This window comes from Equus asinus, chromosome 13 (genome assembly GCF_041296235.1).
Source record: "Equus asinus isolate D_3611 breed Donkey chromosome 13, EquAss-T2T_v2, whole genome shotgun sequence".
NCBI lineage: Eukaryota > Metazoa > Chordata > Mammalia > Perissodactyla > Equidae > Equus > Equus asinus.
Window position 1 is genome coordinate 32,432,977 of NC_091802.1, and position 23,388 is coordinate 32,456,364.

Consider the following 23,388-nt stretch of genomic DNA (forward strand, 5'->3'; position numbering starts at 1 on the left):
CTTCCTCAGCCCTGAAATCAGTCATTTCTCCAGGGACTTGGAGTGGGGAATGCTATCTGGGCACTTAGATATGCTATGTGCTCATTGTTATTGGGGTATCTGCCTCTTGGCTCTTCCAGCTGACAGCTGGGGATACATACGTACACAGACACACACACATCACATACACACAGATACATACACACATACATTCATATGCACACACACACACACATATCTTAAAAATGATGCTTTTACAATGATACCTCCAATTCCAGGCCATCCCACAGGATTCTTTCTTGACTTCCTCCATTCTATTTTGTATGTCTGTGCTTTTTCATTGAGATTCTGGCTTTCAACAGCAATCAACACATTTGCTGAGTCCTATAATACGTCTTAAAATTGTCTCAGAATTGCTTTGACCATATCTCTAAAACAACAACAAAACAAAACGCACTAAAAAAGGTTCCGGATTTGTTTGCAATTCTTTTCCAACTCAACTCCAACCTGTCAAACTCTAAACACAAATACTGTGTTCACAAGTTGCTTGAATTAGTTCTTCTCTTGTTTTCCTTTACTGTGGTTATGGTATTCACTTGTGGATATGATTTCAGTTTGCTTGTAGTTTCAAGTTCATTTTCCCTTGCCTATCTTTATTGATTTCTTTATATATTTTTTGCATGTGTAGAATAGTAACATGCACCTAAAATAAAAATTACCTAAAAAAGTATTCTCAGAGCAGTGCCACTGCTTTCTGTATCTTACCCACTCTGTGTCCGCCCACATTGTAGATAACCAATTTCATTGCTGTGTAGTTTATCCTTCTTTTGGTTTCTTTTGTAAAGATAAACAGATATATACTTTAATTTCTTTTGTTTATAAGATAGCATACTATATACACTCTTTTGTACTCTGGTATTTTTAGCTGATAAAATCTTCTGGAAATCACTCCAGATTACTGAAGTGAGATTTTCCTATTCTTTCCTGCAGCAGCACAGTACTCCATTGTATGTATGTACCATAGTTTATTCAATCAGTCACCTATGCTTAGCGATTAAGATGGTTTCTAGTATTTTCTAATTACAAATAATACTGTAATAAATACTGTGCATATGTATTTTAATATTGGAGATATTTCTTCAGGGTAAATTCCTAGAAGTGAGATTGCCAGGTTGAAGGGTAAATGCATACACATATTTGTCAGAAATGCCAAATTCTCCTTCACAGCGGTGTACCATCTTGCATTACCGCCAGCAATATATGAGAATGCCTGTTTTGAAACAGCCTTGCCAACAGTGTACTGTCAAGTTGTTGAATTTCTGCCAATCTGATGGGTGAGAAATTGTACAGGCATAGGTTTTTTAAAAAAAAATATAGCTCGACTGAGGTATAATTTATAAATAGTAAAATTTACCAATTTTAGTTATACAGTTTGATAACTTTGCTTAACCAGAGGTCACAAAAGTTTCTTCTAGAATTGAATAGCTTCCGTTCTTAAGTTTAGATCTGTAATCCACTCAGAGTTGGTTTTTGAGTATGATATGAGGTAGGGTTGAGATTCATTCTTTTCTCACAGAAATATTCCCTTATTCCAGCACCATGTATTCTTAAGGAGCTTCTTTTCCCCACTGAATTGTTTTAGAATCTTTTTTGAATATCAAATGATCATAAGTGTGAGTCAATTTCCACTGGCGTCAGATTGCTGTTAGCTCCAGGCTTAAAGCCGTGGAAATAGGAAATTTAGTTCCTTCAGGAGGAAGGGTTTGTCTGATTATGTTCACTCTCTAATTCCTTTGGTGGTTATTGAAGAATATCTAGGTCTTTGATTTGTTTTCTGTTGGGTGAGGTCCTGCCAGCATCTCACTCCATCATTGCTAGAAGACAGAAGTCCTCTCTCAGTGTAGATTTAATGAATATTTCTCTTATTATGAGAAAGATTGAATATCTTTTCATGTGTGTAAGGGACATGTTTATAACTTTTTGGTGAACTGTCTGCTCATGTCTTTTGCCCATTTTTCTATGCAATTTTTGGTTTCTCCTCCACTGTTAAAACTTCCAACTGGTTGTTATTCATGTATATGGATGCAATTGAGTTTGGCATATTAATTTTATATCTTACTAGCCTATGAATTTTCATTGAGTTAGCTTTATCATTGATTCTCTAGGTTTTCTGGATTACTTTTATGTTATCTGCAAATAGAGACAGCTTTCTTTTTTCTTTTCCAATTCATATGTCCCTAGTTGTTTTTCTAATCTAATTCCATTTTCTTTTTCTGTGCTATTCTTATCAGGTCTAGGCATCAGTGTTATACTTGCTCCAAAAAAAGAATTTGGAAATTTTCTTTCTTTCTTTTTTTTTTTTTTTATTAATGTTATGATAGATTACAACCTTGTGAGATTTCAGTTGTACATTTTTGTTAGTCATGTTGTGGGTACACCACTTCCCCCTCTGTGCCCTCCCCCCACCCCCCCTTTTCCCTGGTAACCACCGATCAGATCTCCTTATCAATATACTAATTTCCACCTATGAGTGGAGTCATATAGAGTTTGTCTTTCTCTGACTGGCTTATTTCGCTTAACATAATACCCTCGAGGTCCATCCACATTGTTGTGAATGGGCCAATTTTGTCTTTTTTTATGGCTGAGTAGTATTCCATTGTGTATATATACCACATCTTCTTTATCCAATCATCAGTGTCTGGGCATGTAGGCTGGTTCCACGTCTTGGCTATTGTAAATAATGCTGCGATGAACACAGGGGTGCAACGGACTCTTGAGATTTCTGATATCAGGTTCTTAGGATAGATACCCAGTAATGGGAGGGCTGGGTCATAGGGTATTTCTATTTTTAACTTTTTGAGAAATCTCCATACTGTTTTCCATAGTGGCTGTACCAGTTTGCATTCCCACCAACAGTGTATGAGGGTTCCTTTTTCTCCACAACCTCTCCAACATTTGTCACTCTTGGTTTTGGATGTTTTTGCCAATCTAACGGGGGTAAGGTGATATCTTAGTGTAGTTTTGATTTGCATTTCCCTGATGATTAGCGATGATGAACATCTTTTCATGTGTCTATTGGCCATATTCATATCTTCTTTTGAGAAATGTCTGTTCATGTCCTCTGCCCATTTTTTGATCGGGTTGTTTGTTTTTCTGTTGTTAAGCAGTGTGAGTTCTTTGTATGTGATGGAGATTAACCCTTTGTCGGATAAGTGGCTTGTAAATATTTTTTCCCAATTAGTGAGCTGTTTTTTTGTTTCAATCCTGTTTTCCCTTGCCTTGAATAAGCTCTTTAGTCTGATGAAGTCCCATTTGTTTATTCTTTCTATTGTTTCCCTCAACTGAGGAGTTACAGTGTCCGAAAAGATTCTTTTGAAACTGATGTCAAAGAGTGTACTGCCTATATTCTCTTCCAAAAGACTTATTGTCTCAGGCCTAATCTTTAGGTCTTTGATCCATTTTGAGTTTATTTTGGTGTGTGGTGAAAAAGACTGGTCAATTTTCAATCTTTTGCATGTGGCTGTCCAGTTTTCCCAGCACCATTTGTTGAAGAGACTTTCTTTTCTCCATTGTAGGCCCTCTGCTCCTTTGTCGAAGATTAGCTGTCCATAGATGTGTGGTTTTATCTCTGGGCTTTCAATTCTGTTCCATTGATCTGTGGACCTGTTTTTGTACCAGTACCATGCTGTTTTGATCACTGTAGCTTTGTAGTATGTTTTGAAATCGGGGATTGTGATTCCGCTGGCTTTGTTTTTCTTGCTCAGGATTGCTTTAGCAATTCGCGGTCTTTTGTTGCCCCATATGAATTTTAGGATTCTTTGTTCAATTTCTGTGGAGAATGTTCTTGGGATTCTGGTTGGGATAGCATTGAATCTGTAGATTGCTTTAGGTAGTATGGACATTTTAACTATGTTTATTCTTCCAATCCATGTGCATGGAATGTCTTTCCATCTCTTTATGTCGTCGTCAATTTCTTTCAAGAAAGTCTTGTAGTTTTCATTGTATAGATCCTTCACTTCCTTGGTTAAGTTTATCCCAAGGTATTTTATTCTTTTCGTTGTGATTGTGAATGGGATTGAGTTCTTGAGTTCTTTTTCTGTTAGTTCATTGTTAGTGTATAGAAATGCTACTGATTTATGCACGTTAATTTTATACCCTGCTACTTTGCTGTAGTTGTTGATTATTTCTAATAGTTTTTCTGTGGATTCTTTGGGGTTTTCTATATATAAGATCATGTCGTCTGCAAACAACGAGAGTTTTACTTCTTCGTTACCTATTTGGATTCCTTTTATTTCTTTTTCCTGCCGAATTGCTCTGGCCAGCACCTCCAGTACTATGTTGAATAGGAGTGGTGACAGTGGGCACCCTTGTCTTGTTCCTGTCCTCAGAGGGATGGCTTTCAGTTTTTGTCCATTGAGTATGATGTTGGCTGTGGGTCTATCATATATGGACTTTATTATGTTGAGATACTTTCCTTCTATACCCATTTTACTGAGGGTTTTTATCATAAATGGGTGTTGGATCTTGTCGAATGCTTTCTCTGCATCTATTGAGATGATCATGTGGTTTTTGTTTTTCATTTTGTTGATGTAGTGTATCATGTTGATTGACTTGCGGATGTTGAACCATCCCTGTGTCCCTGGTATAAATCCCACTTGATCATGGTGTATAATCTTTTTGATGTATTGCTGTAATCGGTTTGCCAAAATTTTGTTGAGGATTTTTGCATCTATGTTCATCAGTGATATCGGCCTGTAGTTCTCCTTCTTTGTGTTGTCCTTGTCAGGTTTGGGGATCAGAGTGATGTTGGCTTCATAGAATGTGTTAGGGAGTTCTCCATCTTTCTCAATTTTCTGGAACAGTTTGAGGAGAATAGGTATTAAGTCTTCTTTGAATGTTTGGTAGAATTCTCCAGAGAAGCCGTCTGGTCCTGGACTCTTATTTTTGGGGAGGTTTTTGATTACCGTTTCTATTTCCTTACTTGTGATTGGCCTATTCAGATTCTCCATTTCTTCCTGATTCAGTTTGGGGAGATTGTAGGAGTCTAGGAATTTGTCCATTTCTTCCAGGTTGTTCAATTTGTTGGCATATAGTTTTTCATAGTATTCTCTTATGATCTCTTGTATTTCATTGGTATCTGTTGTGATTTCTCCTCTGTCATTCCTAATTTTATTAATTTGCGATTTCTCTCTTCTTTTCTTGGTGAGTCTGGCTAGGGGTTTGTCAATTTTGTTAATTCTTTCGAAGAACCAACTCTTTGTTTCATTGATCCTTTCTACTGTCCTTTTTGTTTCAATATCGTTTATTTCTGCTCTTATTTTTATTATTTCCCTCCTACTGACTCTGGGCTTTGTTTGTTCTTCTTTTTCCAGTTCTGTTAGGTGTCGTTTGAGGTTGCTTACGTGAGCTTTTTCTTGTTTAGTGAGGTGAGCCTGTATTGCGATGAATTTCCCTCTTAGGACTGCTTTTGCTGCATCCCAAATGATTTGGTATGTCGTGTTCTCATTTTCATTAGTCTCCAGATAAAATCTGATTTCTTCTTTAATTTCTTCAATGATCCATTGTTTGTTGAGAAGCGTGTTGTTTAGTCTCCACATTTTTGCACCTTTCTCTGCTTTTTTCTTGTAGTTGATTTCTAGTTTAATAGCATTCTGATCAGAAAAGATGCTTGATATTATTTCAACTCTCTTGTATTTATTGATGTTTGCTTTGGTTCCCAAAATATGGTCAATCCTTGAGAATGTTCCATGTGCACTTGAGGAGAATGTGTAACCTGCTGTTTTTGGATGAAGTGTTCTATAATATCTATTAAGTCCATCTGGTCTAATTTTTCATTTAATTCTATTATTTCCTTGTTGATTTTCTGTCTGGATGTTCTGTCCATTGGTGTTAATGGTGTGTTGAGGTCCCCTACTATTATTGTATTGTTGTTGATGTCTTCTTTTAGTTCTATTAAGAGTTGCTTTACAAATTTTGGTGCTCCTGTGTTGGGTGCGTATATATTTATAAGTGTTATGTCTTCTTGGTGGAGAGTCCCTTTTATCATTATATACTGTCCCTCTTTATCTTTCTTTATCTGTTTTGCTTTGAAATCTACCTTGTCTGATATTAGTATAGCGACACCTGGTTTCTTTTGTTCATTATTAGCTTGGAGTATTGTTCTCCATCCCTTCACTCTGAGTCTGTGTTTGTCCTTGGGGCTGAGGTGTGTTTCCTGGAGGCAGCATATTGTTGGATCTTGTTCTTTGATCCACCCTGCCACTCTGTGTCTTTTGATTGGGGAGTTCAATCCATTTACATTTAGAGTGATTATTGAGACGTGGGGGCCTACCACTACCATTTTGTGTCTTGTTTTCCGGTTTTCTTCAGTTTTCTTTGTTTCTCGTCCCATGGTTTAATCTGTTCTGATGAAGAGCTGCTACTCTCTGTTGTTGTCCTTCTACTTATCTCCTCTGCTCTTGGTTTTGTAGCCCCTTTCCTTTTTTGGATTTTTCAGGAATGAGGGTTTTCCTGAGGATTTCCTGAAGAGGAGGTTTTGTGGCAATGAACTCCCTTAATTTTTGTCTATCTGCGAAAGTTTTTATTTCTCCATCGTATTTGAAGGATATTTTCGCTGGGTAGAGAATTCTCGGCTGTAGATTTTTGTCCTTCAGATTTTTGAATATATCATTCCACTCTCTTCTAGCCTGTAAAGTTTCTGCTGAGAAATCTGCTGATAGCCTGATGGGGGTTCCTTTGTAGGTTAGTTTCTTTTGCCTGGCTGTCCTTAGTATTTTCTCCTTGTCATTGACTTTTGCTAGCTTCACTACTATATGGCGTGGAGTTGGTCTTCTTGCATTGATAAAGTTTGGAGATCTATTGGCTTCTGTCACCTGAAGATCCATCTCCCTCACCAGATTTGGGAAGTTCTCAGCCATTATTTCTTTGAATAGGCTTTCTGCCCCTTTCTCCTTCTCTTCTCCCTCTGGTATACCTATAATCCTTACGTTGCATCTCCTAATTGTGTCTGATAATTCTCGGAGAGTTTCTTCATTTCTTTTTAGTCTTGCTTCTCTCTCCTCCTCTGCCTGCAACAATTCTATATTGCCATCTTCCAAATTGCTAATTCTTTCCTCCATATTATCGGCCCTACTGTTCAGAGCATCTAGATTTTTCTTAATCTCCTCTATTGTGTTCTTCATTTCCAATATTTCTGTTTGGTTCTTCTTTATCGTATCAAACTCTTTTGTGAAATAGCTCCTGAACTCGTTGAGTTGTCGGTCAGAATTCTCTCTTAACTCATTGAGAATCTTAATGATGGCTGTTTTGAAGTCATCATCATTTAGGTTATATATCTCATTTTCTTTGGGATTGTTTTCTGTGTATTTGTTACTTTCTTTCTGTTCTGGAGATTTAACGTATTTTTTCATATTGCTTGATGTTGTTGATTTGTGCCTCCGCATGGAGATAGAGTTTAGTTGCTCCTTTCACTTGTTTCAGCTGCTGCGGTGGGGGAGCAGCTGTTTATACTGCACCGACCAGGAACCCTGTCTGCAGTTGCTAACTGGGCCTGGGCCCCTCCTCGTAGCCACAGTGGCCCTTTGGATTCCCTCCTCTGCCGTGGGGGCCGTCACAGGGGGGCTTCAGGCTGCTGGTGCCTACTGATGCAGCCCACCTAGATGTGCTCTCTCCTTGGGGTCTGCCACGGTGTTATGGGCTTTTCCAGCGGCCAGGGGTGGGATCACTTATATTTGTCGCTCCGTTGCTGTCGGCACCCACAAAATCTCACTTGTCCTCTATGGGTCTCAGGAGAGCTATTGGCATCTTCTACAGTCTATGGTTAGTTCACCTAGCTATGCTGCTTTTGCCCTGGGGTCTTCCAGCTTTGTGGCTGGCGGCTGGGTGCCTTGTACTGGTGCTGTGCAGAGGCTTTCCCTAAGGCTGCTGTGAGCCTGTAGGGTTTCCCCCAGGCTACGAAGCTGGGTCTCTGGAACTCCCCCCAGCCCCAGTCCTCTCCGAGATCTCCAGCTATCCCTAGTCCCACGGGGCGGGCAACAGCAGCTGGGGGTCGCCCCGCCCTCTGGGATTCTCTCCGGGCCTCTCCCGGAGCCGTGAATGCTCGGCGTGGCCCCTCTGCTAATGGCAGACAGAGAGTTTTGTCTGCTGCCCGGGCGGAACTCCGGCGCTTCCCCTCCGGGTCGCAGAGCCGGCCTTTGAAAGTTCCCCCAGCCCCGGTCCTCTCAGAGATCTCCGGCACTCCCTAGTCCCACGGGGCGGGCAACGGCAGCTGGGAGACCTCCGTACCCTCAGCGACGCTCTCTGGGACCCTCCGGGTGCCGCGAACACCAGGCAGGGTCTCCCCGCCAATGGCAGGGAGAGACACTCCCTGCAGGCTCAGATGTGCTACTCCAGAGTTTCCCTCTGTGTTTAGGAGTAATTGCGGGGGGTTTAGGTAGGGTTCTGGTCACCTGTTTCCACTGTCGCTCCTCTGTTGTGTGCTCGCTCCTGCCCTAGATGTGTGTAGATCCTCTGGGGGCATCCGTTGGAAGAAAGCCGCTTGCGGGTACTAGGCTGCTCGTCGGGGTCGGAGAGTTTTCACCTATTTCCACATCCTCCCGGAGGAAAGTCCGTCCGCCTTCCAATGTATAGTCGTGTGGGTATCTCAGACGTCCTGAGATGCTGTCTGGATATCCTTTGTCATGCGATAAGTGTCCAAATAATTGTAGACTCGAAGGGGGAGAGACAAAGAGGACTACTCACAGCACCATCTTGGATCTTCCTCTTTCTTTTTTTTATACTAAAGCCACTTATGTAGTTTTGGGACTGATTCCAAAGGTTTGATTAAACTTCCTTGTGAAACGTATCTGGCGGTCCTATTCTGTAGGGTAGTTTCCTGATAATTTTATTTCTTCTATGGAAACTGGTCTGTTAAGCTTTCTATCTCTACTGAGGTCAGTTTTGGTAAACTGTATTTTCCTTAAAAAATCTTTTCTTGTAATAGGTGAGTTAATCCCATTCACGTTAATTAAGAGGACTATTATGTTTGGTCTCAATTTCGTCACATTTTGTTGAAATCAATTGTGTACATTATATTTACTGTGTTTCTCTATTTTGTGTGTCCTTTTTGCTTTTCAAGAAAATTTCCTTTCATGTTTAGGAAAGTTCATATTTTCATTCTATAGGTTACCTTTGTATTATTACTTTTTATAATAGTGCCTGATACACCCTCTATTTGTACCTGATCTTTTACTATTTGATGTCAGTTTTAAAGGATATTTGTTGACTACTATCCTTTACTTATACACAGAATGATTATATTCTATTTCCTCCTTTTTTCTCCCTTATCCTCTCATCTTTTAAATAAATTGAATCTTTTGATTTTTGCCAGACATAATGTTTACACATTATTCTTTTACCTGTGAACTCACTCTCATTTAGTTTAACCTAGAAAATAACACATATAAAATGAGTACTGTTTGGAAACTCTTGACAAAGTTATTCCAGTCATTTTTTGGCTGGATGAAACTCATCCTCTCCTAGATTCCTCAGGAATGCTACATATGTACAGTACTCCCTGAATACTGGCACAGTCCTGTTTTTCTATGGCTTTGATAGCAGAAAGTCAACCTGGCCATGTACAATATTCTTGGTCTACATTTACTATCCTTTAGTTTCTTGAAAATGTTGCTCCCCTATTGCCTTACTTTGTATATTGTGTTGAGAAGGCTGATGCTGGTCGATTTCTGTTGCCTTTGTAAGTTACTTGATCTTTTCACTTGGAGGCACTGTACATTTTTTCCCTCTATCTTTAAAGTCTAATAGTTTTACTGGATATGTCCTAGAGTTGATCTTTCCACGTAAAATTTCCCTAGTATGTAATAATAGATTCAGGCCTTCTTTTATTTCTGGAAAGTTTTCTTGGAATATAGTTCTAAATATTAGTGCCGTTCAGTTGTTTTGATTTACTTCCTCAAGAATTTTTTACTTCTTTATTTCTTTCTCATTTTCCTGGTTACTTTTCTGGTTTTCTTTAAAGCTTTTTCATTTGGTTATATTCTTTCTTGGTCAACTTGTAATTTAGTTTTCATTTCTGATACAATTTTGTTTTTCTCTTCTATTTCTTTCATAAATTTTATCAACTCTCATTTTATTTCTTCCTGTTTGTTGTCAGTTTCTATTCTTAGTTTTTTTATTTCTGATTTGAGGTGTTTTCTTTCTTTTTCTCTTGGTGAGGAAGATTGGCCCTGAGCTAACATCTGTTGCAAATCTTCCTCTATTCTATATGTGGGATGCCACCACAGCATGGTTTGATGAGCAGTGTGTAGGTCCATACCCAGGATCCCAACCCATGAACTCTGGGCTGCCAAAGCAGAACGCACAAACTTAACCACTACGCCACTGGGCTGGCCCCCGGGGTATTATTTTCTTAGCGCCAAATGCTTGTTTGAAGATATTTAGTTGAGTATGGACTGTTGTTTCACAGTTTCCTTCAGCTTTGTGGTTGAATTGTTCTGGAGAGTCTTCATTAGAAGGAAAGCTTTAATTTCTATTGTCTGATTTTTAACAGTTATTTATAATAATGGGGACAGATGTTTCCCCCCCATTCCTTTTTCTTTCACAAAAAGACTGCTTAGTTCAACAGCACCCTCTTTTGTGCACTTTCTTCTATGGATCACGTTGTCGATGGCCATGGCAGGAGGAGATGGAGAGGATTGGGATACTTTGTTTCTCTTTCATTTCTGCAAGATCTTTACTTTTCCCCTCTCATTTCCTTCTTTCCCTTCATTGCCTACTCTCAAGGGATATTACCCAAACTCTATTTTTTTGATTCTTCCCCAGAAGCAGTGATTCTCTAAGGCTGCCACTCCGGGTTGCACACACCTTCTCAAGTCCTGAGAATCACCAAACCCTGTCCTGTGCTCACCAATTTGGCATTAATTGCTGTATTTTCTCTTTCTGGGGGTGATTTTATCTGTACTTCATCTAATTGCTCTGCTTTTCCCTATCATTTTCCAGAGCCATTTAAGGCTTACTCCCTCTGCTCTCTGTATCCCAGGTTTCAGTGGCAGGCAAGCTGCAGGATTTTGTTGGAATGTTTTTACTTTTTTTATATGTACTTTGAAGGTTGTGGTGTTCTTTGTCACATAGTCATATTCAAGATATGGGTCCTGTATGGTTTTATTTGCACTCTTCGTTGATTTTATGTTTTCTGAGAGGATAATGTTGGGGAGATTCAAAATCAGGTGATTACCTTTGATCTCTAACAACGTTCTCTTAACTTTCTATACTTATTAATATTTTACGTGTTAATCTGTTTCATAATGTCATTGTATTTGATTTGTTCTAAGCATAAATGTTTACTTCTTATTACTAAAAAATAAAAGTAAAAAAGGAGGTACAAGTAACAGCAGAAAAGGGAAAAATTAAAGAAAAAGGAAAAAGAAAAAAGAATAGAAAAGCAATGACATTGATGGTTTCAGGCCTTGGTTATCTGATTTTGAAAGCAATTTCAAAGAAAAGTTTTAACATTTCTTTGAGCAAGAGTAGCAGGACTTCAGCAAAGGTATAGCCTCTAAAAGTGGTGCTTTTAAGATCTATGCTATTTTATACTCTATGATTCACATCTGTAAGCTCTGGGGTATCACACAGCATCACTGCTGTATAACTATTCCTCACGTTTACACACACGAACACGATAGACATATATACAATACATGCACTTACTTGTTTCACATTCTGGAGTTCTTCTGTCAATTGTTTCCTTTGCCTTTCTGATTCAAATAATTTTTCCTATATTTAAAAACCACTGAATTAATAACTTGTTATGAAGGCATCAATGAGTATCATTTCTAGGGTTTTGTTTCAAAGCTTATAAATTCCCCAAATGTCCAATTGCTACAATCTGAAGATGTAGTTCCCAATCACTTTTCTGGCTTTATACATACCATTTAAAAGTAATTAGTTATTTACAGTATAATTGTGATGTAATGTACTTTCTGTTACTTTAATTAGCCATTTTGAAAAATCTCAAAATCTGAGGTTCAGAGTAAGTCAATCAAAATCAAAACGCGTAAATATTAACTAAATTTTGGGTAATGGCTATCACTGCCAAAGAGCTTCCAAACTGAAGAGCATTATTATCACAGCTTAGAAGCCTCCCTACCCTTCGAAAGAGAACACATGGAACTGGGTTGACCATGGTTTTCTTACTTTAGCTTATCCTTGGAAGATTATCCATAAAAATGAAGTTATGACTGGCATAACCAATTTATAAAATAATAGTTAGTAAGATAGAATAATATTACACATGCAAGTCAAATATTATCATCTTTGAACTTAAAATTAAGCATATACCCTAAAATGTTCAAGTTTGTTAAGTATATCATAAATAAATTCATATTTTATTGACTGAATCAGAAATACTAAGAGTAATTTAAGAATTATTTTAAGGGTTGGCCCAGTGGCATAGTGGTTAAGTTTGCATGTTCTGCTTCAGTAGCCTGGGGTTTGCAGGTTCAAATCCTGTGCACGGACCTACATACCACTCGTCAAGCCATGCTGTGGCAGCGTCCCACATATAAAATAGAGGAAGATGGCACAGATGTTAGCTCAGTGACAATCCTCTTCAAGGAAAAAATAGAGGAAGATTGACAACAGATGTTAGCTGAGGGCCAATCTTCCTCACGAAAAAAAAAGACCTATTTTATTATAAACTTGAACAGAGGAAGATTAAATTGAGTGGTAAATACTCATGGCAACATTGCAATGATTGTAAGAAGCAACCTAGGGCCAGCCTGGTGGCACTGTGGTTAAGGTCATACATTCTGCTTTGGTGGCCCTGGGGTTTGCTGGTTCGGATCCCAGGTGCAGACCTATGCACTCCTTGTCAAGCTATACTGTGGCAGGCATCCCACATATAAAATAGAGGAAGATGAGCATGGATGTTAGCTCAGGGCCAATCTTCCTCAGCAAAAAGAGAAGGATTGGTGGGAGATGTTAGCTCAGGGCTAATCTTCCTCAAAAAAAGAAGAGCAGCCTGCTTTCCAGTATATTTCAGCTCACTGCTGTCCAAGAGATGAAAGGCAGGTATATGAAGATGAATATAATACAGCAATCTAATGAGTCTGCCACAGACTGGGAGCCAAGAAACCGCTGGATCCTGTGCTTTTATGCTCTGGCAAGTCACCTTCCCTCTTTGTGTCCCAGTTTTTTGCATCTGTAAATGAAAGTTATATTTATTTTTATTCAGCTTTGCAAAGCACTAGCAATGTGAACTCTGTAGAAAGGCTTTATGTTAAATAAAGCACAGAGCATTTTTAAAAATCATTCTTGCAAAATAAAAATTAGCCATTGGCACCAAATATCTTGGTTTCATTTTTATTTCTATCTCAAATCAGACATGAAGAATACAGATGTCACAAGACAATGGGAGCGATGAGAGGCTGTCTACTCATCCTACATACTGCATTTAACAACCTCTGATATTTTTTTGTGTGTGTACAATACAAGCAGAAAAACTGAAAGTACAAACATTACCTCTAATGAAATATTTATTGCTTCGTATACTCTTTTATATAGCTAAACAAGCAGTTCTCAGCCAATAGACAGGACTCAGGTAAAGGAAATGATAAAATACAGAATATGTTTTATCTGGGATCTCAGGTTTTGTCACACTAGGATATATTCAGTTATATTTCATAAACTTTAAATGTGAATCCTGATCTATTGAATAGCCCCTGAGGGAAGCCTTCTTTAAATGTTACATGAATTCAGTTTTAAATTAAAATTCTAATAATTAATACTGATATTCAAATAAAAAACTGAAATATATCACTAAATTTAATAATAATAAACATGAAAGAAATGAAAAAGATCCAAAAACTCTGAACATTCTGATGAACCATTAGATTTAATAGTTTATGAAGAGATAAATTATATAAAAATGCTATTTTACCAAGGTAACCAACATTGGAGATGTTTTCGAAGAGAATAAGAGGAAATTATTGTCAATTTATTTTTAAAACTAAATTTATATTTTGCATCTTAACGCTTAATTGTTATACCAAAAAACTTTGGAAAGATAGTGGTTTCAAAGTTATAAAAAGAAGTATATAAAATAGACCTTTAGTAATAAAATGTTCATATACATTTGGAAGGAACATGAATTGGGAAAGACTTTTGAAAGGGAATTTGGTAACAAATATAAAATCAATTGTGCCCATATCCTTTGATAAAGCAATTTCACTTTCAGAAATTTATTCAATTTGTACTTTTTTTTTTTTTGGTGAGGAAGATCGGCCCTGAGCTAATATCTGTTGCCAATCTTCCTCTTTTTGCTTGAGGAAGACTGATGCTGAGCTAACATCTGTGCCAATCCTCCTCCTCTTTGTATGGGGGATGCCGCCACAGCATGGCTTGATGAGCAGTGCATAGGTCTGTGCCCAGGATCTGAACCCACGAACCCCGGGGCTGCCGAAGCAGAGCACGTGAACTAAACCACTATGCCACTAGGCTGGCTCCTCAATTTGTACTTCTAGAATTCTACAATTGCATAAAGATACACCTACAAAGCTATTTATGATGGAATTATTTTTAATAATGGAAAACTGGAAATAGCCTAAATATCCGTCAACAAGGAACTGGCTGAATAACCTAGGACAGAACCATCTGATGCTGGGAGAGCCTTTAAGAAGAATCTGGAAGATCTGTATATATTAACCTAAGAAGCAGCCCAAGATACAATGCTAGTTATAAGAAAGTGTACAATGTATGAAGTGATTTATGTAAAAGTCAAAATACATGTATATACTTATTTTTTAACATATGATTAGCTATACAAGAGCAACTCTCTGAAAGGATAAATAAGATATGCTCAACAGTGGCTTCCTCTAGAGGTCAGAATGTAAAAACTAAGGTAGCAAGGAAATGTCTTTCTTTTTTTTTATATAAAGATTTTGCTTTAATGAAAATTAAATAAATAAGCAATAGAATTTCACTTATTTCAGAAAGTAACTAAAAATAATTTTAAAATATATTCCTACGGTAAATTAACAGCAATCAAGTAGTTACACTACTTTTCTTGAAGATTTGGAAAATATAATGGCTTTCTATAAAAATTAGGATATAATTTAAATTTAATATTCTACTAAAAACAGAATGAAAATATACAAAGAGAATCAAAATCTTAAAGCATATCTGACATACACTGTGTGTTTTTTCTTCCCTTAAATCATACTGCCTTAATTCCAAATTACGTTAGCAAAAACAAGATGTCCCTGCAGCATGCCCGTGAACATGGGAGAAAATGTATTTCCCAATGAACACCTGAGGATCCAAAACTGTCATGGCTCACTTTGCTGGCTCCTCATCCTTGCCACCAATGTGAGGAAGAAAAGGGATGAGAAGTAGTCAGACTGGAAGGTATGAGCAAAAGCCACTGTCACACTGAATTTTACAAGGATAATGGAAAGATGAATAATAAGTGTGTGCACTAAAAAATTAACTCTCTAAAGGCTGACTGAGAAATAAATTAGCTTTGAATTATTTGATATTACTCTCCAATATCAATTATTTGAGATTAATATTAAGCTATTTCATATTAATATTTTTTAATTAAAAATAAAACTAAGCCCCAATATGTCACAGCTTAACACAAGATAACTTTCTTTCCTTTTCCTAAGGAAAATGTAAGGAAGCTGAACTGGAGATTACCTTAAGTGTGTTCACTTCTTCCAAAGCATCATTTCGTTCACGCTTAAGCCTTTCCATTTCATTTGCTTCTAAGGATTCACAGGGAAGAAGCTGTCAACATTAAAATATAAGAGGAAAGTCATGCATTAGACGCCAATTATGAGGACGAACACAAAGGTCCTTTTTAAGGAGTCTTATGCTTTTGCATTCCAATAACAAATTCAGTTTCTTTCTTTGGAGTCATTTAACCAGATAAAAGAGAATATTAAGGTAATGTGGGGTAACTTCACTCCTTTAAGCTTAACCTTACATCGTTGTTACTTATAACAGAATTTAGATGACTGGAAGGTATGCATACTCTGTTGTCATCTTTATGATTCTTATTTTAACAATATAATTTTCCTTAAAAGTTCAAATTCCAAGACTGTGTTTATAATGTCAAAAAGACTTTACGACTTATCGACATAAACTATTCCCTAAAGACATCCACTCCAAGAACATGGTATCCATGGCTAACAAAATGCTGGACACTACCAACCAAGATGGTTTACAGGAACCCAATAAAGTGTATTAATGGATTATGTGTCTTGTTTTAACTAAACAAAATATAAAGTAACAGCCAAGTGGTTTAAACAGATTCCTGCACAGAAACTGTGGTTTGAAGATAATATTAATAATTCATGCACAAGTGAGCAACAACAGAAAATAGCAGAGATGACAGTTCCTCTTACTTCTAGCATAATCTCTCTGACAGTTAATTACAAGGTAAAAAACAACGACAAACTTATCAGAGATAAAAATCCAAGTCTAATCATAACTATCTTCTACGTAGAAGTCATAATAGAACTAAAAATAAAGTATATAAAATATAGTTTAAAGGATTAAGTAGAAAAAGCAATTGCTATATAGATATGGACTTAAAGCACAGACAGGAGGTGAATGCAGAGTAGGAACAGATAATACAAACAATTAATAATACCAACCATTTCTTGGGAGCTTACTAAGTGCAGATACATTGCTAAGGACTATGTATATTCAAAATTAAATCCTTACTATAACCTTGTCTCCATTTTACAGACGAGGAAACGTGCTCAAAAGGTTAGTAATTTGCCTAAGGTTTCACAGCTAACAGATGGCTATTCCAAGATTCCCACAGAGGTCTGACATTAGCCTGTGATTTTTATCAACTACTCAACAAAAATCATGGTGGAATAGAAATGATAAATTCAGATTTGCTTTCCAAATCCTAGACTAACAGAAGTAGGCATAATTCCTCAAATTTTGGAAGAAATATTTTTCCTAAACATTATTTTTCCTTTTGTCCTGACATATTTGCTTTTGTCTATGGCCATCGTCCAAAATATACATGATCTCATATTCTTCATCTGTCTCTGTTCCTCTACTCTCTCTTAAGTACTTGACACACACACTCATATAATTCATTCTTAAACTATTCTAGATTAGTTTTGGATACATTTTCAAACATAACATTCCCCAAAGTGTGTTCCACAGAATATTAACTAGTTTTGTGCAAAAGCAAACCTGGGCAGTGGAGACAGTGGTAGTGCTCCCTCTGGTCAGATAAGTTGGAGAAACGTAGGATTTAGAAAACCTAACTTTCTTTCCTGTGAGGCTTCCAACGGCCTTAACATCAACATTCAGATGGGCCTATTCTATCTTGTTATCTGAAGAAGTGAAATAAGCAGAATTCAAAAGTTTAAATAAGAGTTTAGATAACAGGGCTATAATAATTTACTGAGAGAAAGTATGGACTGGGGTCTTAGGGATGTAATCATAAGCTTCTGAGCTTAAAACATGGAGGTAGATCATGCATAAAAGAATCCATGGTACCATTTTGGGAGGCAAAACACTATACTGAACAGTCATAGAACAAACCACGACTTTAAAAAAAAACCAAAACCATATTTTATAATTCTTTTGCCATTTTAGGCTAAGCAGCAAAAACTTATAGCCAGAGAACTGGCCATAAATATTACTTGTGAATTCTTTGAAAAGCCCCTTTGTGCTCAGTGACTGTTTAAAATAGTTCGTTAAAATAGTTCATACAACTATGTACTGAGGCTTTGGGGAGAAAAAAAAGAGGAAGCTTGGCAACAGATGTTAGCTCAGGGCCAATCTTCCTCACCAAAAAGCATAAAAGAAAAGAAAAAAGTTCAAATATGCTTCCACTAAGCAAGCAGCAAGTGAAATGAATTGCTGCTAATTAACATCAATGATTCTAGACTGATACCTGCTTTCTAATCTACCTTCAACTCTTGGACTTTATCCTCCCTACCTTCTTACATCCCTTTCCTGCCTGGCTCCCATGATATCATTTGCCACCCTTCAGCTCCCTGACCTCTGCAATACCTGGTAAATGACATTGTAAATCATTTCCACTCTGCTTTCTCAAGTCTCCTATGGAGATACCAAGAGACACTGTGGGAGGTCATTGGACTGTGCTGTCTGGGTCTGACCTCATCTCTCCCTCCACTGTTGCTCCACCATCATCATTTTTAAGTTATTTCACTTGTATCAATTCTGGATAGCCACTATTCCACTGGCCACATTCCCAATCTCAACTCATCTTAAACAGAACAAAATGACCACCTCTGTTTCAGTCTAATTTTATTGATAAAGCCTTCCATCAGGAACCTATTCAATTACCTCCTTTCCTTAAAATTTCTGTGTATTCCCTTATTTTCTCCATTTCCCCTGCTCACTTCTTTTACTTCCTATAACCTGATTTACACATCTTTCCTCCCATCCCCACATTTCAAAAATAAGTACTTGCAGTGTCACCAGTAAACCTATTTGACAAAATAAATGTCCCCTATCAACTTTCTTAACCTCTTTGTTACATACAACATTGCTCAAGCCATTTGTTCCTGAAATTTTCTCTTCCTAGGTTTTTGATTTCCCGTCATCTCACCTACCCATCAGAATATTTAGGCTGGTAATAATGACTTAATTTCATTTCTACTCCTTAAATGGGGGAATGGGGAGGTTCCCCCCTTTCAGCCTTTTTCTCTTCAAGCTCTCCCTGAGTGATGACATTCACTGCCATGCTTCAACTACCATCCTCCAAATCATTCCCAAATTCCTCTCCTGGTGTCCACTCCTTATTTCCAACGGCCCTTTGGTTACCTGTCAGCATCTCCAACTTTCTCTAAAACACAACCCATTATCTTCTTCACCTTTCTTATTTCCCTGTTTCTATTATCGGTACCATCATATTATCAAGCATTCTAATCAAAACTCTGGAATTATCTTTAACTCATTCTCTCTTGGTTCTTATATCTAAATGCAAGTCTTATTGATGATATACTTGCTGTTTTTGGTAAATATTGTAGCTCTGTTTCTCCATTCCTTTTCACTCTCCTCACCTTTACCAAAGTTTAGTTATTATTCTGTATTTGGACTCTTTCCTTTGTCCCCTTTCTAGACTATCTACCACCAGTTTCATTTCCTTCCAAGATAACCCACACTATTAAAGATGACTATTTCTAAAATATCACTTTGATCATGTCACTAATCTCCCTAATGACTCCTCACTGACTACTGAGAAAAGTACAAATTTTACCCTTTCAGGCCTAACTTCCTTCACTGACCTGCATGTACTCAATTATCTATTCTAAAAAAGTAGATTACTCTCTGTTTACCATCACTTTATATATATATTTTTGTTCATGCTAATACTCTTACCACTCTCTGTTTACCTCTTGAGCAGAAAGAATCCTATTTATCATTCAAAACTCACTCCACTGCCAACTCTGTTACGAATCTTCTCTGAATGTTCTAAGCTCTAATATCACTATGGCCTTATCACACTGCATTCTTTAATATACTTATTTGTGTACATGACTTTTCCTACACTATACCCTAAGTTCTTTGAGGGACAGGCTCCAGTTTTACTTACTTTAATAACATGCGCTGGAGCACCAAACACAATGCCATACACATTGTAGTTGTTCAATATATATTTAATGTTTTACAGATGAATATATAATGAAGTGGTTATAAAGTATTTATTGCTACACAGTGAAAATGCCATTTATATCATGACTCAGTATAAGTGAAACATTACTCATTTCTTTTTTAAAGACTTTTTTTTAATTGAGGTAACACTGGTTTATAACATTATAGAAATTTCAGGTGTACATAATATTTCAATTTCTGTGTAGACTACATCATGTTCACGCGCCAAAGACGAATTACCATCCATCATCATACACATGTGCCCTGACACCCTTTTCACCCTCTTCCCTCCCCCATCCCCTCTAGTAATCACCAGTCTAATCTCTGTATCTATATGTGTATTTGTTTGTTGTGGTGGTTGTTTTTATCTTCTACTTATAAGTGAGATCATACGATATTTGACTTTCTCTGTCTCACTTATTTCACTTACATAATACCCTCAAGGTTCATCCATGTTGTCACAAATGGCAAGATTTCATCTTTTTTTTTATAGCTGAGTAGTATTCCATTGTGTATATATACCACCTCTTCTTTATCCATTTGTCCCTTGATGGGCAGCTAGGTTGTTTCCAATTCTTGGCTACTGTGAATAATGCTGCAATGAACATAGGGGTGCATATATCTTTATGCATTCGTGTTTTCATTTTCTTTGGATAAACATCCAGCAGTGGAATAGCTGTATACTCACTCTTACTATATACAATTCACTTTGATATTTTCCATTCTATTCTATTTCACTCATTAAAATGATGGTTGCAATCCATTAAATTGATTTAGCAAGAACTCCAATTGTGAAATTAGGAATTTACAGTATTCTCTCTGTAATTTTAAGATAATCCATTTACGACACTTGATTAGTGTAGAAAACCCATCATATTATGATGGACTATGGTCTGCTGTTGCTAAGTTTAGAATACTGCTAATGTAGGCTCCAACCTTGCCTCTTCAGTGTGTAAGCTTGTGCCAGCAGCAGGTGTAGCACGGTGTGAATTTTTTAATATAGCAATGATGATTAGAATCACAGTAAGATAATTATATTTTTGGTTCTAAATGCCATATTGTTCCAAAACTAAGTTTTTTCTCAATTAAAGAAAAGTAGGACTGACTTATACTGACTCAGCAATTCTTCCTTCTTAAAGGAAGCATCTCAAGAAATCTTATGAGTAAGACAAAATAATGATTGAAAGAAGCTAGTTATAAAAGAGTATATATGCTGTATTATGAAGTTCAAGAACAGGCAAAAGAAAGCTACGTTATATAAGGCAGAATAGTGGTTCCACTATAAATGTGGAAGTGGTGGTTCTGTCGGATGTTGGCATGAAGGAGCCTTCTGAGTGGTGATTACACATAAGATACTAACAGAAATTCATCAAGTTGGACACTTGGGATTTTTGTACTTTACCGTGTGACCATTATACTTCAGTAAAAATATTTTTAAAAAGTGAATTAAGGAGAAGACAAGCCAAAAAAAGGAAACATATGAGTAAAAAACAAGCATCCCTAACAGATGGATTATCAAAGCTGACTCTATTGTTCGTGACAAGATGGTTGAGGGGGTAACCAGAGTGGAATTTCCCCACCTTCACAGGCTGTCAGCATCCTCAACCACAGATCAATTGATATACTTCAGATGAGGCACTATACTTGCTCTCTAACTCAAAAAAATTAGGAATTATACTACAAAATAATGAGATATTTTTGCTTTGTTTCTGGTGAGCTGCTTCACAAGCAGTGATTTTTACAGTGTTTTTCAAACTGTGGTACAGGACCCATTAGTGAATTGTAAGACCAAATATTTAATGAAATAGAATTGGATATTAAATAAGAATGCAATGATGTAGAAAAGGTAAGTAATTCTTTGGGCCTTCTGTTTCAGTTACATATGCAAGTGTGGTGAAGTACAATGTATTCTTCATTGTGGATTCAAGTGAAAATAAAGTCAACATTTTACAGGGATATCTTCTGTGTCCTGACAAGCAGAAAGGATTATAAATTGATACAGTGACTGTTGCACAACAAGAAGCCACAAACAGGAAGTTATTGGCACGTAGAAGACCTTGCACAATCACCATCAGCACTTGGCTTTGGCTATCAAAGTATCACAGATTGAATATATTCTTATCTGTCTTAAAATCATATTGGTGAGAAGGAAGCAAATTACTGATTTGGAGCACGAGTATTTCTTTGCAGCTGCTAAGAAAGCTCTGCATGCTCCTACAAAGTACTCTGAGTCCCCTACTTCGCTTATGTTGTAAGCCATCCAAACACCTTTGCCTTTCCTCATCAAAAGTGGGTATGGTCTCCTTGAGAACTATTTGGCAGTAAGAAAACAATGCTCTGCTGTCAACATCAGGTAGATAAACACGTAACACCCGAATCAGTGGAAGGAAAACTGTGCTCCTACAGCTTCAGCAAATGCTACAAGAATCAGTTCTGAGAAACCAATGCCTTGATTCTGAGAGAACTGGGTCTCCTGTGAGTTTCCAAACAACTAGGTCTCGGGGAAATCTCACTGTCAGCAACAGGAACTCTCATTCATTGCTGGTGGGAATGTAAAATGGTACAGTCACATCGGAAGACAACTGGGTGGTTTCTTACAAAACTAAACACCCTCTTACCATATGATCCCCTAATTGCGCTCCTCGGTATTTACCCAAAGGAGTTGAAAACTTAGGTCCACACAAAAACTTGCATATGGATGTTTATAGCAGCTTTATTCACAACTGCCAAAACTTGGAAGCAATTAAGATGTCCTCCAGTAGGAGAATTGATAAATAAATCGTGGTACATCCAGACAATGGAATATTAATCAGTGCTAAAAAGACATGGAAAGGCATGAAGGAGCCTTAAATGCATATTACTAAATGAAAGAAGCCAATCTGAAAAGGCTACATATTGTCTGATTCCAACTACGTGACACTCTGGAAAGCGCAAAACTATAGAGACAATAAAAGGATCACTGGTTGCCAGGAGTTGGGGACAGGGGTGTGGAGAGAGAAACAGGCAGAGCATAGAGGATTTTTAAGGCAGTAAAAATGATTGATACATGTGATTATAAGTTTGTCCAAACCCACAGAGAATGTACAACACAGAACTGTAATGTAAACTATGGACTTTAGGTGATTATGATGTGTCAATGTAGGTTCATCAATTGTAATGAGTGTACTACTCCAACGGAGGATGCTGATAATAGCGAAGACCATGCCTGTGTGGGGACACAGGGCAAATGGGAAATCTCTGTACGTTCCCCTCAATTTTTCTGTGAACCTAAAACTGCTCAAAAAAAAATAAAGTCTTAATTTTTAAAAAAAGCATTTATTATAATGGCAAAAAAAGTGTAAGAGAACTAGAAATAAATCTAACAAAAGATTAATAAAGCCTGTATTGGAAAAAAACATACCAAATGTATTTATGCCATTCAAAAAGATATAAATAAATAAAAAGCCAAAACATGTTCAACATAGGAAGATTTAAACTTATAAAGATGTTGCTTCTTCCCAAAATAATCTATAAATTCAATACAGTAAGATTTTTGCTAGAACTTATATGGACAAGAGCAAAGATTAGGCAAGAATATTTAAAAAGAAGAACAAGGTAGGAGAATGTGTCTTCTATTAAGACTTAGGAAGACAAACAAACCACCAGAATGTAGAGTCCAGAAGCACCCAGGCAAGTAAGGAAATCTTATAAGTGACATAGCTGGACTGCAAATAATCCTCCTTCCATCCCACTGAAATATAAATTTATATTTTAAAAATTACC

At 37.1% G+C, this 23,388-nt stretch overlaps 1 protein-coding gene across 13 annotated transcripts in view; it reads right to left on the reverse strand.

Moving 5' to 3' along the window:
* STXBP4 (syntaxin binding protein 4) overlaps nucleotides 1-23,388 on the reverse strand; it is a 160,050-nt gene that overhangs the window by 88,719 nt on the left and 47,943 nt on the right. For 10 of the 13 annotated variants that reach the window (XM_044746110.2, XM_044746106.2, XM_044746108.2 and 7 more), the window contains 2 exons: nucleotides 15,670-15,759; nucleotides 11,683-11,748 (listed from right to left, as the gene is read on the reverse strand). In XM_044746110.2, coding sequence (XP_044602045.2) covers nucleotides 11,683-11,748; nucleotides 15,670-15,759 — 156 coding nt within the window. Of the gene's footprint in view, nucleotides 1-11,682; nucleotides 13,175-15,669; nucleotides 15,760-23,388 lie in introns of those variants that run through there. The other 3 variants (XM_070482975.1, XM_070482973.1, XM_070482979.1) reach the window with 2 other exon arrangements.